Source organism: Capra hircus, chromosome 27, assembly GCF_001704415.2.
Source record: "Capra hircus breed San Clemente chromosome 27, ASM170441v1, whole genome shotgun sequence".
NCBI lineage: Eukaryota > Metazoa > Chordata > Mammalia > Artiodactyla > Bovidae > Capra > Capra hircus.
Window position 1 is genome coordinate 21,700,464 of NC_030834.1, and position 19,087 is coordinate 21,719,550.

General features: G+C 41.9%; 1 protein-coding gene across 5 annotated transcripts in view; it reads right to left on the reverse strand.

Moving 5' to 3' along the window:
- The window catches only part of DLC1 (DLC1 Rho GTPase activating protein), a 433,712-nt gene that overhangs the window by 20,783 nt on the left and 393,842 nt on the right, over positions 1–19,087 (reverse strand). For all 5 annotated transcript variants that reach the window (XM_005698779.3, XM_018041886.1, XM_005698780.3 and 2 more), the window contains 2 exons: positions 9,127–9,198; positions 3,621–3,702 (listed from right to left, as the gene is read on the reverse strand). In XM_005698779.3, the coding sequence (XP_005698836.2) occupies positions 3,621–3,702; positions 9,127–9,198 (154 nt within the window). The remainder of the gene's footprint in view (positions 1–3,620; positions 3,703–9,126; positions 9,199–19,087) is intronic.

Genomic DNA, 19,087 nt, shown 5'->3' on the forward strand with positions numbered 1-19,087 from the left:
CAATTTCCCACACAGACCTGACAAATAAAAATTCTTCCAGGCCTTAAAGATATTTTCTTGGAATTACTGCAATTGCTTTTCTTTCAATAGGACCAAAATAGTAACATAGCTGAAATGTACTAAGTGGCTGGGTGCTTCACAGAGCTTAGGCTCTTCAAGGGCAGTTTAATAATAAAGTACAGACTGAAGATGCTACTGTCATTATACGATTTGTCATTATATGATGATCACTTTATTTAAGTAATTCTTTGGTGTAATCATAGGAGTCAGTTGTAACCTCACAGGAAAACAGCAATGTGGGATATATGAAGTTAGAGAAGATTTCAGAAAAGGTATTCCAAGAGGTCACAGTTTGCATTATCATCTGCATATGCTTCAAGACAAGTGAATCACTCCTCTAGTATTAATACTGAATGTGATGCTCTCGGAATCTTGGCTTTATCATCGGGGTTGGATCATAAGAGCAAAGCTAGCGCCGACTGGGACAAAAGCCAATCTCTCCAAGGAAACAAGTATGTTTACTCCTTACAAGTGGTGCATGTTAAGAATGCTGGTGAGCAATCCAAACCCAAACAATCTAGTAGTTGCATAATTACAACTTTTGGTCATTACAAAACTGTATAGAACTTTATATTATTTAAGACAGTATCGTTATCATTCTCAAGAACACACTGCCTACAAGTTTTCTGCTCTTAGTAGATTATGTTGAGAGGTCAGAGCCTACTAGATTATTGACCAAAAGGAGCTTTAAGATCTGCACAACTTGTAAGTACATGAATGTTTATAATAACCTTTAAGCAGAACATGGGAGCGTGTACTAGTATGTAAATGGGAGCTTTTGCTCTGTGTATGGACGGGAGGGGTGGCAGGAAAGAGAAACCATGCAAGAATTATTTCATTTAAAACAAACCTAAAAAAGTTTTAAAAACACTATTAAATATTTAATAATATTTTATTAAAGTAAAACTTTTAGCTGAGTTTCTGTGAACTACAGTACCATATGTATTTAAAATCAACTGCTCAAACTGTTTCAACAAGGCAAAAAGATGGAAGTCTATGAAAGAGTCCGTCTAGGAACAGAGCACAAGGCAAAGTTTCAAACAACACTATAGATTCAGGGTCTGCTGGCCCTTTGAATTTTGTGGGCTGAGAGAGTACACAGAAGAGGCCAGTCTAGCAAATGAGATAAATACCATCATCAGTAAAAGCAAGTGTCCCCAAATACTCTGATGACATCCCAGGATCTGGAGGGCATTTCCAAGGAAGATGCTTGCCACTTCCTTCTTCTTCAGAACATTCGTTTAGCCCTCTCCAAGGAAAATCATTTGCCATAAGAAGTCTGTTTCTATGAAAGTGTGGACAAGAGACCTTGGGTTTTTCATTATAATCAACTTGATGACTATTCCTGAATTCTGAATCCTACCCCAAGCCTTTCTCCACATACTCAAATCTGGGTGTTGGTTTTAGGCCCAATAATTTTTAAAGCACTTGACATCCATCATTGCATTTCCTTCTTATACTTAACCTATGAGATATTATTCTACACATAAGAGAAATTGATCCCATGGACTGTAGTCCATGGGGTCACAAAGAGCTGGGCACGAGTGGGTGACTGAACAGCAATAACAGCAAGAGAAACCGAAGACCGATCAGAATACACTTGTGGGATCCAAAGAGAGAGCAAGGTCTAGTCGTTTTTAGGCTTTTCTTTCCATCAAAGATCAAAGAGTACAGATTTATTCCCTTCAAAGAGAGGTAGACTCTCTGATGGTGCTGAGAGCCAGTGTTAGCCACAAAGTACAGAGGACGCCCTTAGACCCAGAACAGGGTAACTACATTTCAAACTGATATTTAAGAAAAAAAAAAAAAGGAATCTAATCATGACCCCTTGGGCTGTGATGCTGCCATGATATTTTTATGACCCAGAAATTCCTAAGCCATTGCTGCTGTTTACAGGGCACACTCACTCAGTAGCTTGAAATGTGTGAGACGGATGATCTGACGCAATGAGTTATGTCTCCTAGGACACATCTTAGGAGTGACCTCATTTCTAAGCGTTATCACCAGTGATGAATTGAGAAGAAATTAATTCTGTCCCACAGCTAAGCATTCAAACATTTCAAAAATGTCTGGAGTAATTTATATTCCAGATGTGGTCTCCTTCCCTCCTAAACTGCGTCGGGGACATTTCTTCATTACAGATGACATAGCTATGATATTATACACTCTGCGGGGTGCGGGTGGGGGGCCTTGGAATCAGGTTCCTTTCAGAAAGTGTCTACATACCCAGGGCTTTTCTAAGCAGTCATTCAATTGGATTTGAAAAGTGACAGTGTTTCTGTGGTTAATGCGGCATTTTTTTTTTCTTTCTGAAGCCAGGAGAACTAGTCCATTCCACACTCCATTGTAAACACCATATTTGTCTTTCCCTAAAACTCCAGCTTAAGTTAGGTGCTTCAGAAACCAATGGATGACATAAGAAAGGCAGAAAACAGTATTTTCACAGAGCTACAATTGCTTTCTTTGCCTGTAAAAGGGAAATACATCCTGGGTGTCATTCCACCTCAATGATGCTTTTCCAAGTTAAAAGTAATACTGAAATTAAAAGAAAACGAATTTTACAATCAAATAAACAAGTGAACTAGTCTGTGTATGATCTTTTTCTCCCCAGAATTCACCTTTGATGGCTTACAGGTTTTGAGAAAAATTACAAGGATGACTAGCTTAAAAACGAATAATACGTCCTGAAGAGCTGGAGAGGATTATCAGTGTCCTGTCATCGTCTGCTGCGTATTTTATCACTTCCACTTCATTAAAGCCTGCGAGCTGCTCAGTGTGAAAATCCACCAGCACCACGAACAAGGGTTTCTGACAGTTTTTCTCACATTTCCCATCAGTGCTCATTTGCTGCCTGTCTACTTTCTGTTAAAGGCTGTGCTGATTTATTTTACAGCCGTATTTAATCCTACTGTTATGAATATGTACGTGGGGAAGCTCAAGAGGTTCAGAGATGCTTTCCTGGAATTTAAGCCATGGTCCTCCTGCCTCTGGTTTGGCGTAGTCTCCCCGTCCCCCACATCCACTGATTCCTCTAAACGTATTACTTCCAATCAGCAGCAGCTTTGACTCTTTGAGGGCACCTGGGTGGAGCTGAGCAGTCAACTACACTGCCTTAAAAAAACAACAACCCTGTTTCAGGTTTTCAAACCGCCTGAATACTACCTGTTTCAGGAAGCACATGGTATCAAATATGGAATGCTACTGAGTATGCCCTAGGGCAGTGCTATTTTAATGGCAATACTAAATAATAGGAAGTTACTAATTTTAATTAAAAGGCCTACGATTCATGAAGAAGTAAATCTCTATATACAAATACTATTCAAAAACCTGACATAAACAGGGGCTTCCCTGGCCGTCCGGTGGTTAAGACCTCGTGCTGCCGCTGCAAGGGGCACGGGTTCGCTCTCTGGCTGGGGAGCTAAGACTGCGCATACTGTGCAGCCAAAGAGAAAGAGACCCCTGACCTAATTAGAGCAAAAGCAAACTCATCTCAGGGATGAATACTGTGCTCTTAAAAAGGAAGGAAAGAGAAAGAAAACACTCAAAACATTTCAATTTACCTGCATAAAGCCTCAATAGCATCTCTGTCCAAAAAATCATGCTCTCTCTTGACTGAGGAAATATCAATGGGGAACAGAAGATCTGTAAGAAAAATAAAAACAAATATACTTATTGAGCATTCAGACTCTCGCCAATCTAGCCCATTTTAGCAGAGAGAGAGAGAAAAACAAAAACAAAAACAAAAAAACAAACCCTCAAAAACAAGATAATTTCTTGAATACTTAACTGTGTGCAGGTTACCTCATTCCCTACCAAGTGCTATGGGAATGTAAAGCAGTTTAAGACAATATCTTGTGTCCTAAAGGAGCTTGGATATCAAGTGGTCTGCAGACTCAAGTATCTGTTGTCAAAGATAAGTGGTTCAAAACACTGTTTCACCTTTAAACAAATCAGCCGTCAACAGACCTGCTATATCCATCATAATTTAAACCAGAATGGATACCAGAAGGATGCTCCCTTCTCACGTGGCTGTCTCCTCCCTCCCCCCACAATGTGTGTCTTTGCTCACATTTGATCAGGGAAGAGGTCACAGAAAGCCAGGCCAAGGAAAGATCTAGAGAACAATGGTGGTTGTCAATGGAATCCAACCATTTGCATGACATCAAAAGCTAAAGAGAATTCAGGATGTGCTATTTTTAAACAAATACAAGCACTTCCATATGGCTTTCCAGGAGCTTATATAAATCCCCCTGAAACAAAAGGCCAGCTCTAAAGCTGGTGTAGAACCACAGAATCCCAAATCCCTTTATTTGTAGAAGAGTTCACTACTCTAAGAATACGTTAAGTTATCTCAAAATCGAAAAGCAGAAAGGGGGAAGGGTCAATTCAGTGGAAGAATTCCCTTTTCTGTCCCTCGTTGATAAACACATCCAGGAAGAGTAGGGAGGAAGAAGACCAGCAGTGCTTCCGTGGAAAACGACAAAGCTCTGGAACTGCCACTAGATAAGGGCAAGTTATCCTTCTTTGCTGTTCCAAGCTATTAAGGTAAATAACGGGCCTTCCTAGTAAAAAACTTATAAAATATCGTGAGGAAGAGTCCTTCTATGCAACTCTGTGGGTCAGGAACAGAGCACTGCAGGACACCAGAATACATAGAACCTAAAGATCCCTTTGGCCTCCCAAATGGCTAATGCTGCAAGGGGAAACTGCCATGGCTGTTGGTAGTTTTGGAGACACAAGTAACTAATAGTATTCTAGTTCTGGGGTTGATGTGGGAGCACGTGATGGTTCGTTATGTTTTTATGGCTTCTAACTTATGACCATTGGTTTTAGAGGATGGTACCAAGCTCCTCATTTTCAGTCATCAATTTTCCAGAGATTATACTTATAAATTATCTTTTTTCCCCCAATGTTGAAAATTAACATAATGAGTGTTGTGGTCTATTCTTTTTTCTGAAGGCTAAAGTTAGTGATCCTGTTCTCTGAGTGGTAAGACAGACAGACCAATGAAATAGCTAGAGCCTAAAGATTCATGAAGAAATTTATAAAATTCAGTATTGGAGGATTTACCTCTCTTCATTACCTTCCAGACCAAATCATTAGGGAAATGATTAGCAGCACCACTATAGTAGCAATAAGAGAGAAGACTTCTAGTGAATGTAAACTATTAGTAAATACAAGCAAAGCAGATTATAAAGCTGTTTGAAGCTTCTGGCAACTGTATTTCACTTTGAACAGACACCATGCACTCTAAGTATTAAAGGACAGGGCTTATATTAAAGAATATGCTTGTGATACTTAATACATGTAAACCATAAAGTTAGCATGCCTGTTGAGTGCATCTGAGACAGCAACTTTGTTATTTTAGCAATTCTGAACTCAGTGTGCCCAGAGCTATATTTTAGATTACTTTCCTGACCCAAATTAACTTCAAAATTCTGTTTCAGAAAGGAATTCTAGGAAAAGTAGGGACTACACGCAAGAGAAGAGTGAAATAATTACTTTTTGTTGTTGTTCAGTAGTTCTCAGAGTTCTTCAGGTTAGGATTTAAACTTCCAGCTTGGGTTTAAGCGCTGGAAGTATATATTGTCAATGACCAAAATAAAGCTAGGAATCAAGGAAAGAGTGTGGTGGTATGCGGTGTGTGTACCTGCCCTGAACATAGGGACGGGACAAAGGAGAGAAATTACAAACGCTTTGAACAATGTATAGTACAACCTCAAAGTAGATTTAGGCTTCAAAAGACTTGTAAACGTCAAGGGACCCCCAAAATGTAACTTGCGAAAATACAGTCTGTCTCTTAGGATTTGGAAAGATGTAAGCAGAGACCGGAAGGGGATCTCAGCAAAGATACACATCACAAGAAAGGGCTGCTTGGCAGCAAATCAACACTAAAAATTGACATAATTGAAGGAAATTTAATTTCTAAACAGGAGAACAAAAGGACAAGCATGTTACTGCCACTGCAAATGCAATTATCTTTCCATATCTCCAGTAGAGCTGTGAACTGAAAATCCGATAGAATGCTGGGCTGCCCCCACCCCACCCCCTCCAAAGCCCTACTGAGAGACAGAGGTGCTGCAAATGGTAACAGGTCCAAAACTCTCCTACAGGAATAAGCAACTCCACATAATAAGCACGCGGGCTAACCAAACACCTTAAAAGAGAGAAGGAAAGGAAGGAAGAAGGAAAAGGAATTGGAGATATTCTGTGAAATGGAGGAACAGTAAGATATTCTACATAGTCTAATTATAAAATAATTTTAAACCCTTCTTCATGGGGAAATATCGTACATTCAGTCTGGGCTACAAAGAGGAAGAACAGGGATTATTAATGAAGTAATGAGTTAAATTAGCTGAGTGAGCTAGGGATATAAAAATGATCTCTGTGGTTCCTCCCCAGTTTGCTTCTGGGGAGCATCCCTACTCCCTCCATTTCCCTCTTCAGTGCAACCTGCTGCAAGGGGACTCCCCTGCTGGTCCACGGCCTGAGACTCCATGTTCCCAAAGCAGGGGGCCCAGTTCATTTCCTGGTGGGGAAACTACATCCCATAAGCTGCAACTAACAGCCAGTGGAGCCAAATAAGTAAATATTTCCTAAAAGCGCAGCCTGTTTATCTTGGGAGCGCCTCCAAGCTGACAAACTGTATCCGATCTTGGCATTCATCATTCAGTTGCTAAGCTGTGTCTGACTGTCACCCCATGGACTGCAGCACATCAGACTTCCCTGTCCTTCACTATCTCCTGCAGTTTGCTCAGACTCACGTCCATTGAGTCAGTGATGCTATTCAACCATCTCACCCTGTTGCCTGCTTCTCCTCCTATCCTCAGTCTTTCCTAGCATCATGGCATTCTGTTCATTTATTAAAGAAGAATGCTGGTGACCAGCAGATACAAGAGGGAGCACACTGCCATTGCTACAGGAAGCAGCCTGCTTGTTATCATCCTAGAAGGATGGGAGAGCAAAAGAAACATCTTAAAATCACTGTTTATCGTGAGAAGAGTTGAACATCCCTGGTGAAAAGACTGAAATGACATCGTTTAACCTCACTCTTTCAGCAGTTTTGTCACATAATGCCTGTCTCATAGCATCTCCTTCCTCTTAAGTGGTGAAAAAGATGTATTCTTTCAGTGTAAATCAACTAAAATTATGCTTGTTTTTGAGATACTTGGCAACCCCTTAATGGTGTACTCTGAGGCATGAACTGTTTTATTTTCATAAAATCTGCAGCATCTCCCCAAGTGGTGGACACCCCTGATGGTGCAGAATTAATACTGGCTTGTTGATTAGCTGAATGGATGGTTGGATGGATAGATGGCCAGACAGATGAATGAGAGACACTTGGCAATAAGAACAATAAGCCTCCAGTTTGAATGAATAACCTCTTCCTCCTGGATTATACAGAGCACACTCTGCCCACCCCAGGCAGCCAAAGACAAGAGTGAGACTCATGGTGCTCAGCACCCTGTTTCGGCATCCAAGTGATGCTCAGGGTGCTGAGGAAGACATGAAGAACCAGCAAAAAGCCAGCCTGAAAGTGAAAGTGCTAGTCACTCAGTTGTATCTGACTCTTTGCGATCCCATGGACTGTCGCCCACCAGGCTCCTCTGTCCATGGGATTCTCCAGGCCGGAATAGTGGAGTGGGCTGCCATGCACTTCTCCAGGGGATCTTCCTGACTCAGGGATCGAACCTGGATCTCCTGCATTGCAAGCGGATTCTTTACTGTCTGAGCTACCAGGGAAGCCACTAAAAGTCAGCCTAGATCTTGGATTTTTTATTTTTAAAAAAGGGTCCACTTTTTTCTTAGTTAAAAACTGAATAACCTAGGAGAAATAATAATGACCAAATGACAATCTAAGGAAAAGTGAAAAGTCTAATGACAAAGTAGGGAAATATATCTACAACACATGACCAACAAAGCCTTAGTGTTTAGAATAAAGAGGTCTTATAAATTATCAAGAAAAGCACAATCAACTCAAGGGAAAAATGGGCAACAGATATTTTACAGAAGAGCAAACACATACGGCCAGATGGCATGAATAAATGTGTCTTATCATCAACAGCTAGAAAAATGGCAGTCAAAATCTGTAAGATATCATTTTATATCCATTTGAATGGCAAAAATTAAAGTCTGGCAATGTCAAGGGTTGAGAGCATGTGCAGAGACAGAATCTTTTTATATTACAGGGAGGGGTGGAATCAGTACAGGAACTTTTCAAAAACTTCCGTTACGAAGTTCCACATCAATCTTTTCAACTACCCAGTAATGCTACTCCTAGATATGTGTGTCGGAGAAGGCAGTGGCACCCCACTCCAGTGTTCTTGCCTGGAGAATCCCATGGACGGAGGAGCCTGGTGGGCTGCAGTTCATGGGGTTGCTAAGAGTCAAACACGACTTTTCGCTTTTATGTATCGAAGAAGGAAATGGAAACCCACTCCAGTGTTCTTGCCTGGAGAATCCCAGGGATGGCGGAGCCTGGTGGGCTGCCATCTCTAGGGTCACACAGAGTCAGACACAACTGAAGCGACAGCAGTAGCAGCAGCAGGTGTGTGTGTGTTATTCCATGATGGTTACTTTGGCCGGCGGGGGCAGAGCGACAGAGACTGGTAGGTCTGCTACTATCAAGGTCCTAGCTTTTTTCGGGGGTGGTGGTTTTAGGTGCTTGCTATATTTTTTCCTTCATGAAATATTCCAGTAAATAATAAAATGTCTGAAAATAAGCTGCACATCAATAATAATCATATACCAAGGACATGCTTATGGCCATTATAAAGGAATGGCACGGGGCTTCTTTGGTGGTCCAGGAGTTTGGAATCCACCTGCCAATGCAGGGGACACAGGTTTGATTCCTGGTCCAGGAGCAGCTGAGCCTGTGCGCCACAGTCATTGAGCCTATGCTCTGGAGTCCATGCTCTGCAACAAGAGAAGCCAGCACAGTGAGACGCCTGCGCTCCACAGCTGGGGAGTAGCCCCCGCTGGTTCTGTGAGCAGCAAAGAAGACCTGGAGTAGTTAAAAGTAAATAAATGGAAAAAAAAAAAAAAGGAATGGTGCTTCCAGCTTACCTTCATAAAGCTGGGCATACTGCGGGAATCCTGCGGCTCGGAGCCAATCACAAGCTTCTTTGGCTTCAATTTCTGGAAGAGAAGAGAGGACAGACAAACATGTTAGCTATGTGCAACTCTGCTTCTTCTTCCTTAATAAACTCTGGTTTTGTTACAGAATTCCCTGATGAGAAGGGATAAGCAAAACACAAAATCCACTTATTCAAATGGTTTAAATTTTTTGCATCTTTTCAGACTTTAAAAGACACATATAATTATCCACCTTTCCTTTAAGAAACAAAAATGGAGTCTCAGCAGTAAGTCCCTCTGTGCTGCTTCTGTGTTCTGGTTACAAATAACTACAAAAACAGGGCATCATGAGAAAGTTGAAAGAGGATTAAATAATTGATTTTAGGTCTGGGTGGCTCAACTTGATTTACTTTTCACATCAATACATCTGACACTTTGAAAGAGAACTGGCTTGACCCGATGGGATGCATGTAGTGGCCTGTGTGTTGTGAAGGTGCCTCTTTGGGTCTATCAGGGAGCAGAGAGGCACTGGAGGGCACTAAGCTGATAAACCCCACAGTCATGGCAGGCTGAAATGCCCGAAACAGCTTCTAGTACCCCGTGGTTAACATCTTATAGACAGTACGGATAAAAAGTAAGGCCAAGAGCAACTGACATGGTGTTCAAATTCATTCAAGCCCTACTTACGACCCCATTAAAACTGACTCACGGAGGAGTTCAGGGCAGAGTCATTAGTTTTTCAGTTTGTACAAAAAATATTCTTTGAAATCTTCTTCCCACCTTCTTCAGATCCTCAGAGTACTTAGCGTGTAAGGCTGCTGCTGCTACTGCTAAGTCGCTTCAGTCGTGTCCAACTCTGTGCGACCCCATAGACGGCAGCCCATCAGGCTACTCCATCCCTGGGATTCTCCAGGCAAGAACACTGGAGTGGGTTGCCATTTCCTTCTCCAATGCATGAAAGTGAAAAGTGAAGTCGCTCAGTCGTTTCCTACTCTTAGTGACCCCATGGACTGCAGCCTACCAGGCTCCTCTGTCCATGGGATTCTCCAGGCAAGAGTACTGGAGTGGGGTGCCACCGCCTTCTCCGAGCGTGTAAGGCTAGTCACTCATTTATAAATGTCTCAGTATAGATTAATTTACTCCACACTCAAATGTTCATTACACTTTTCTCCTCTGAGCCAGATAGGAGGCAGATAACCCATCAGAGAGAAATATATATATGTCTCACTTTAATATATAGCCCACTCTTGTGCAGTAACTTTATTGTTTTAGAGCAATAGGCTTGAACTTATTATTTCATGAGTTCTTTGAGTCTTTAGAGAAAAGAGAATTGAGAACACTCAAATTCATTAAAATAAGTAAGGATGGCCTTACTGAATGAACATGCCAAAGGAAAAAGCCTGCTACTGTCTTCTGATAAGTTAGTCAATACCTAAACAAAACCACTTATGGCAGCACAGAAGCAATAAAAGACAGGGCAAGGTTTATTACTCCGATGAATCTTTTCAGTGTGGTGATGAAAATAGCATCATAAAGCACAAGATTCAGGACTGAACTTTGGGGTTTTGAAGGATAGAGTGGCTGGAACGTGTCACTCTGTTGACACTGAAGAATCTCAATCTCTATACTGCATCAAACAATATATCAAATCGTACAATGGGAGATCTGCACTTAACAGTGTACCTCATTCAGTAAGGAATTAAAGAATCTTTAAATAAAATAATAATATAAATATTTCCCAGAAAACTGTATTGCTGGAAAAACATATAAAAGTTCAACATTTTATTTTAAGAGATGTGGAAACTACTTTCTTCTCTACCCTCATGGCCATGGCACAAAGATAGACATGGAGAGAAAAGAAGCTAAACGTTTGTTTTTTAAAAAATATTTTAAATATCTTGCTTCTTCTACTGTATAGAGGTTATTTCCATTGAACAGATTGTTAAACGTCAAACAATAGATTGTTAAAAAGTAAAAGTATTTGCTTTCTACATATTTTACTTAATAAGTGGTGAATAGCCAGAAATTCTCAACATCTACTTTTTCTGGACTATATTCAGACATGCTATCAGATCAGAGCACACACACAAGCCTTAACTGGACACAATTCTCCAGCCAGCATCACCACTTATTTAGAACATGTTCTTGATTTCTTATTAAAATGGCTTCATGCCAAGGGGCATGAAAGATGTATGGCATTATTTTTTCTACAGAATGATTAAATTTATTTATATAATACCTAACAAATCACAAAGTGTTTTCACATATGTGCTGTGCTTGATTGCTTAGTCGTGTCCGACTCTTTGTGACCCTATGGACTGTAGCCCACCAGGCTCCTCTGTCCATGGGGATTCTGCAGTCAAGAATACTGGGGTGGGTTGCCATCCCTCCTCCAGGGAATCTTCCCAACCCAGGGATTGAACCCAGGTCTCCTGCATTGCAGACAGATACTTTACTGTCTGAGCCTATTCATTTAAAGTCACTTCAGGAATACATAAATGCCTACAGATGTCTTGTCACTCTTATTCATCTGCCACCGCTAAGAAAAACAAACGCCCCCAAATGACCAAAAATTCATCTAAAAATCTCTGTTCACATAGTCACTCTTCTTAAGGGCAGTTGGTTAGAAAGAAACGATGTGAATAGGCCAAGGTTCGCATCTTGTGCAGATAATTTAATGGAAGGCTTACAGTGGCTAAAAAGCAGCACTTTCAAGAAGGACTACAGAGATCAGTAATTTTACCTGTCTTTTCCTCTCCCTACTATAGATGAGAATGTTTTTCTTTTAGATATCAAACCACGGGAAACAGACACGCCTCTATTTAGTTTACATTTAACAATGTCCACTCAAAAAAGTTTAGGATGCATAATAAATAAGAACTTGGTGCTCCTATAGAAATCAGAATTAGAAAAACTGTAAAAAGCTTGTCATTGATTTTTTAATAAATGGGATAGTTACTGACTTCACTCTCACCCCTTTGCAGTTACCAAGAGAAAATGGTAACAATCTAAGGTCCATTTTATTTAATATAAAAAGAACCCATGTCTACTACCAGGTCAGGTAGGGATGTACCCTTTCTAGTTCCCTCCTGACCCAGGCCACGACTTCCACCCTTACCCTAACTGAGACTCCAGGGTTCCTGTTCTCTTTCCTGAGACTCCTGACACCAACCTTGCCTCACCAAACTTCCTACATTACAGTTTTGATCTTGTCTCTCCTGCACAAACTTCCCTGGAGCTCCTGCTTCACTGCTTAGAAAGCAAGTCTAGACATCTCCCCGGGGTTTTTAAGGTTCTCCATGTGGCATGGAACTGTTCAGCTCCCCATACCTGCTCCATACCCCAGCCAAAGTAAACCTGGTCCTTCTTCACCCACCAACACATCCCTGGCGGAAAATATTCTCCCATTCTCTCATTATCAAATTTTACTCATCCTCCAAGGCCTCAGCCAAGTGTCACCTCCTATAGGCAGTCTTCCTAGATGCCTCCCAACAATTCCATCAATGGTTAACTTTTATTGAGCACTCACTGTGTACAAGGCCCAGTTTAAGCACTTAAGGTGTATGAATTCTCTGACTTCTCATATTGATCCTAACAGGTGAGTTGGGAATATCCCTAAGATATGAAGATGAGGGAACAAGTGGAGAAACAACCACTTCTTTCCATTCAGTTGCCATAGCGTGACAGAGAGCAAAGACTTGCAGAAATGAGCAACCCCAATTTCCCTGGAAAAAAAAAATGTGTCAATGAACAACGTTAACAATATTAAGCCAAGCCATGTGAATGCTGCATTACTGCTGGCACTTTGACTCCCCCTGTGTCTGTTTTTGGAGGCCTCTAACTGGCTCTCAGGACAATTTTTTTTTTTTTTTTTAAATTATTCACCAGGCAAAAGTGCCATCAGAAACTGAAAATGCAGTGGAAATACAATGACACATTTAGATCTGGGTTTTCTCTAAGCCAACAACAGACAAACGTGTGAAGGAGGAGACAGGAAATTTTTATTGGAACCAGCTTCAGTAATGACTTGTGTTAGATGAATGAGTTTCGGGAGAACCTTTGGTGTCTCACCGGGAACCATGCGGCCGTATCTGCACACTTCCTGGCATGATGGGGTGACCCTGGTTTCCCCTCACCCCTCAACAGTAAGTTAGAAATTCCCCAACCCCGTCATCGTTCCGCGGAACTCGCCATCTCAGTGACTGAGCAATGATTGCCGGGTCTGAGCAGGATGTGAGTACTTCCACCTTCCCTCTGCTCTGTCTGCCCCGTGGAAACCCTCGCCGAGCTTCCTGCCTTCTTTGCGATTTGCCATGTGCTTCCAAAATCGGGCCTCAAGGCAAATGCTCCACGGAATGCATCTCTTAAATACAATTCTAAGGAATCGGGAGGAATGTACGAAAATTCAAGCACGTTCCGGATTCCGTGGATTCCCCCAACGCGGGCAGACTTGCGGGCACAGATCCATGGAAACGCGGATGCTTCACCAGCCGCGGAGAAGCATGTGGCTGTGTGAAGGAAGGCGCTGCTTTCTGATCTAAACCAAGATTCCTAACCCTGGTTACAAAAATTCCTTCAAATGGAAGGAAGAATTACTTCAAAGGATCAATTCTGCCTCCATTCAGGGCACCCACTTTACAGTACTGCCATACAGCTGGGCACCAACAGGCCCACCTTCCCTGGCAGGTGGGTTTCTTGTGGGCAGAGGAGCAAACCACAGCGTCAGACACTTGACCTCGGAGGCTCTGAGCCCGGGTCCTGGCGGGCATCATAACCCGCCCCCACCCCCCACCCCCAACTCCCAAGTGTTCTCATTTTCTCCATCTAGAGAGGAACCCGACATCTTTTTAAAGAAGCTCCTGCTGCTAAGTCGCTTCAGTCGTGTCCGACTCTGTGCGACCCCATAGACGGCAGCCCACCAGGCTCCCCCGTCCCCAGGATTCTCCAGGCAAGAACCCTGGAGTGGGTTGCCATTTCCTTCTCCAGTGCATGAAAGTGAAAAGTGAAAGTGAAGTCACTCAATCATGTCTGACTCAGCGACCCCATGGACTGCAGCCCACCAGGCTCCTCCGTCCATGGGATTTTCCAGGCAAGAGTACTGGAGTGGGTTGCCATTGCCTTCTCTGAAAGAAGCTCCTAAGTAAATGTAAAGGTAGTCAGGATCGGGGACCACTGAACCAGGTAGCATTTCTTCATATTCCTTTATCCCAGACTCTTTCTTCCCAAGGTATCCTAGCATCCTTCCCACGGAACTCTCTGATAACCCCTGCTCCTCCCTACCCTCATGAACTCTCTCCTAGTCCGAAGGCTAGGTGAGCCCTGGATTGGTCTGTAGGAAATACATGATTTATGTCATGCCATGTCATGTCATGTCACTCCTCTGCTCAGAATTCCTAGATGACTGCCACTACCTTTCAGACATGACTCCTCGGCAGACCCACAGACATCTTAACTCACCCTCTGCCCAGCCATTCTGCTCATTGAGGGCCTCCAAATGCAAGCTCGGCTCCAGTCTTCCTGAACTCCTTGCGTTTCCCAGGATGCACAGGCTCTTCATTGCCTATCTCTCTTGCTGCAGATAAATTCTCCCTCTGCACCCCATCAACCTCTCTCCCTCTCCTTCCCTGGGATAATGAGTATACCTACTAGAAGCTTCTTAATTCATTTGTTTATCCGGAGAGACTACTATTTCCACATTGGAAGCACATTTACATTTGTTTGAAGGCTAAGAATCCATTGACATTTGACTGAGAACTACGACTTAAACCCCTATCTCTTTGCAATTAATAAATGTTCAGCACCCATACACACACACACACACATGCTGCCAAAAGATTGGCTATTGGGAATTACCTATGTAAAGTGAATTTCTAGTTGGGCTAAGTCAGATAGCACAATGTACATGTTAATATTTATTAAACTCTTCTGCTATCTAATCACAGCAAAGATTATGACTAGCCACTAGCAACATTCCTACCCTCAGGGGCCTAAAAAAAAAATTCTAAACATCTGCTGTGCCTCTTCTCAAAGAGACCAGAGAGGAAGCTTCTGCAAGACCAGTCAATATAATTCAGTTCCTGGGCCATCTGGCCTCCCAGTAGCTGACCCAAATCCACCTTTAGGTATATTCTAGCACAGCCACACATTTACGTGCAGCTAATCACCCTTCACTTCCTTGTTCAGCTCAATATTTATTTATTGCACATCCAGGGTCTGTGCTGCCTGCTGTGTTCAGGGACAATCAAAGACACAGGTCGCTGCCCTGAAGCAGGAAGCCAAAGGGAAAGGTAATTCACAATTAAGGATACTCAGCTGATTCTCTTATGAATGAGTTGGCTTCCGAAGGGCTCTTCTGAGATCCCTGTATTTAAGTCCCAAGGGACCCTGTCCAGGCAGCCCCCAAGAGTCCCCATGTCATAGATGAGAGCCAGACTTCTGACAGCGGCCCCTGTGCCCTTGCGCCTTCCTGTCACCCCATGGCCCCCGGGCTAACTGACCCACCCTCACAGGCCTCTTCTCACCCATCCCATGCTCCCTTTTCTGCTTTATCTTTTCTTCTCCCAAAACATTTATTATGTTTACTTTGTCTCTGCCCTCTGTAAACTCGCCAAAGGCCAGTTTCTTTGCCTGTTTTACTCTTTGATATATCCCAAGCACCACCAACGGTGTGGGATACATACTAGTTACTCAATAAATACCATATAAATAAATAAACTGCAATGTGATTTTCTTCTAGTAAAGTGGTCTTAATTTTTTCAGATCAGGAGCCACCGTGAGAAATACATTTTACATTGGCCCTCCCCCCCCCACACACACATGCATGTGTACCTATGCACACATTCATGTACACAAACATGTGTGTATATAAGCATATATAAAACTGAAACGTTTCCCCAAATAACACTTCTAATAAGTAATGCAGTCTTACATTTTTTTAATGGAAAAAAAAAAAGCTATTTGTTACCTCCAAGAAAAAAAAAAAACAACAACCTGTTTGAAATATACTGTTCTTGCACAGCTTTTTCTTAAAGAGAAGGAAAGAGGAAAAGAAAGAAAGAAAAACAAAGGAAGGAAGGAAGAAAAGTAAACTAAGAAATCTCTGTATGGTACAGAGGAGGCTATGAATTCAGAGGCAGGCAGGGGAGGGAGGGAAGGGGCTACTGGGCATTCATTTCAATATTCAGCCTTTATTTGGAGGGATTATGATCTTTTATAGAAGGCTGGATTGCAGGACAGGAGACTGGGAATAAAAGAGAATAAGCTAAGAGGAGAGCTGGCAAAGCACAGGTGTGTGTGAGGGTATGGTAAACAGACTCGATTTACTGTAACACACAACAGAGGAAGGGGAGGTATGCAGTGAAAAGCAAGTTATGCCAAAGAGCAGATACAAGCATCTCCTTAGCCTGGTTACCCAATGAGCAACCAACATGATTTCCTCAGATACAGAAGAGCTTTGCATCTGAGTGTCCCAAGTTCCTACTAATAATCCGCCACAGAAAGGGGGCAAAGTATGACCTGTAACAGGTCAGGGAAACAGGTCCAAGAAAGAATCCATTGCTTAGTTAAGTAGCCTTAAGAACACAATCCTTCTGGACTGGTTTCCTCATCTGTAAAATCTGGGATTGCCACAGGCTGTGCAGATTCCTTAAGTTTCTGATTCGAAGAATTCCTTTATGCCCATTTCCCGTGTTTGTCAAGACAACCTTCAGACTAGGTTCCATCTGTTAATTTTCCAGATTTATCATCAATTACACGGAGACATTCTTCTTCCCTCAAAAAACTGATCAACTGTATAAAACTGAGTGGCTTATTGCTAAAATATCTAATTTGTTTCCTTTTTTGGAGGGCGGCGGGGGAGCCATGCCTTGTGACTTGCAAGGCTCCTACTTCCCCGACCACGGATCAAACACATGCAACCCTGCACTGAAAGAATGGCGTCCTAACTACTGGACCGCCAGGCAATTCCCTCTAATTTGCTTCTTAATAGATCAGTTTCTAGATTTGTTCCCTGAAGCCTATGATCATATTACAGAGAACTCAAAATCCTAGGCATTTTTGCATATCCATGTCTCCAGCCCTCAAACTAAAATTAGTCTTTACAGGAAGAAAACACTCCAAATGCACAGAAAACTCTTGAGTTAAAAAAAAAAATCAAAGTTTTACTTTGCTTATTGATCTTGTACATTTGTGTTTCAGTTAACAGCACCATCTTGACATCAACTCAATCAATGAACTGGGGGCTGGAAAGCCTCTTGGAACTTTTCCATTTTTTCCTCTTTACAAATGAGAAAGCTGGTCCAAAGTTTAGCTATCAATAATTTGCTTACGGTCCCAGAGGGCACCCCCTCTCCCCCCACCAGCCCTCACTCCTGTTTAGAGAACTTTCTGCACACGGCAGTCTTGCCCACAAAGATTACCCTCACTTTGAAATCACTAGACTGTTTTTCAATACAAGTAAGAAATGGGAGTTTTGAGGGAGTTCTCTTTTTAAGTTTTTTTTTTCCTCCAACTTGAGATTCGGCAGATACGTTGCTTTCTAGTAAAGAACATTCCTAGAAATAATATAAAGGGGGGGCAAGACCCATTTTCCCTAATGATGTGATGACAACTTAATAAATGGCTCTGCTTTAAAGAAGGGACACATAAGGCAAGCCCACACCTGATATTCTGCACAGGAGTCCACACTCCAGCAATGTAGAAATTAAATCAATTAAAGTTTTCTTTGGGGATTACTGAGTTCAAGTGTTTGCAAAACACTATTTTTAACACACAAACCAGGAAAAAAGCACATAGCTGACATCAAAAAATATATGCCCTTTCCGTGCAAAGGCAAACAGCTCTGTATCCATTTAAGCTCAGGCAGGACTGGGCACTATCCAGCACTCCAGGCTTGAGCTGATCCAACTGTTTCCAGGAACAGAAATCATCTCCCAGTGAATCAGAAACTGGCACTTACTACCCAGCACACACACACAAAATCAAACTTACATGAAAATAAACTGTTAAGGAAATGGATATTGCATCATCACATCTTTCTACTTCATTGCAATCTGAGGTGGAGCAAAACCCACCTCCATCTACACACACACACACACACACACACACACACACACTCTCTCTCTCTTCCAGTATTTTGCACCAAATATTTATGCATTTCAAACCACCTATTGCTAAGAAAAAAGATTTGAAGTAGTTTCTTAGATGATAACTCAATAGATTAGGAAAATGATTTCAAGAGAGGAAGCCATCTTAAACCAACTTTAAGGTTCCTTGTTTTTCCAAGTCTCATTTTTTTTCTCCGCTAAGTGAAGAAGATGGTTTAAAATTATATAACTTGCTTCCTTTTAAACTTACTTTTTCAAGGCAAAAATACTTGGTTACAAACCTAAAATAGCACCTGCCTCCGTATCTCCACCATTCAAAACTGACATGCTCATCAAGTCTTCCACATGTGTCTGCAAAGCCTATTCTATGACAGCAAGCACCTCTCCCCAATGCGTGGCTTTTGCCCTAGGTTCTACAGTGTCATAGCTCAGGAAAGATAAAATACTGTGCAAAACTGTAGTGCTACAAAACTTTAAGTTAGAAATAAAGGGAATAGTGAGGGATGGTACAGAAACTATTCACTCATATTACAGTCCATCCTGACAGAGAAAAAAACGAAATCTAGAATTGAATGAAACATCAAGTTGCCTTATCAAAGACTGATGAAAATAAAAACATGGCAGATACTGGTTAATACAAGCAGATTTTAGCCACTCCTATGTCTAACCTCAAACAGGAAACACTACAGACAGATCTTGCTTTACTGTACCTCACAGATACTGCAGTTTTTACAAATGGAAGGTTTGTGGCAACTCTGTCAAGCAAGTCTATTATTGGGCCACTTTTCAACAGCCTTTTAAAAAATTAAGGTTTGCATTTCTTTTTTTTTTTTAGATGTAATGCTATT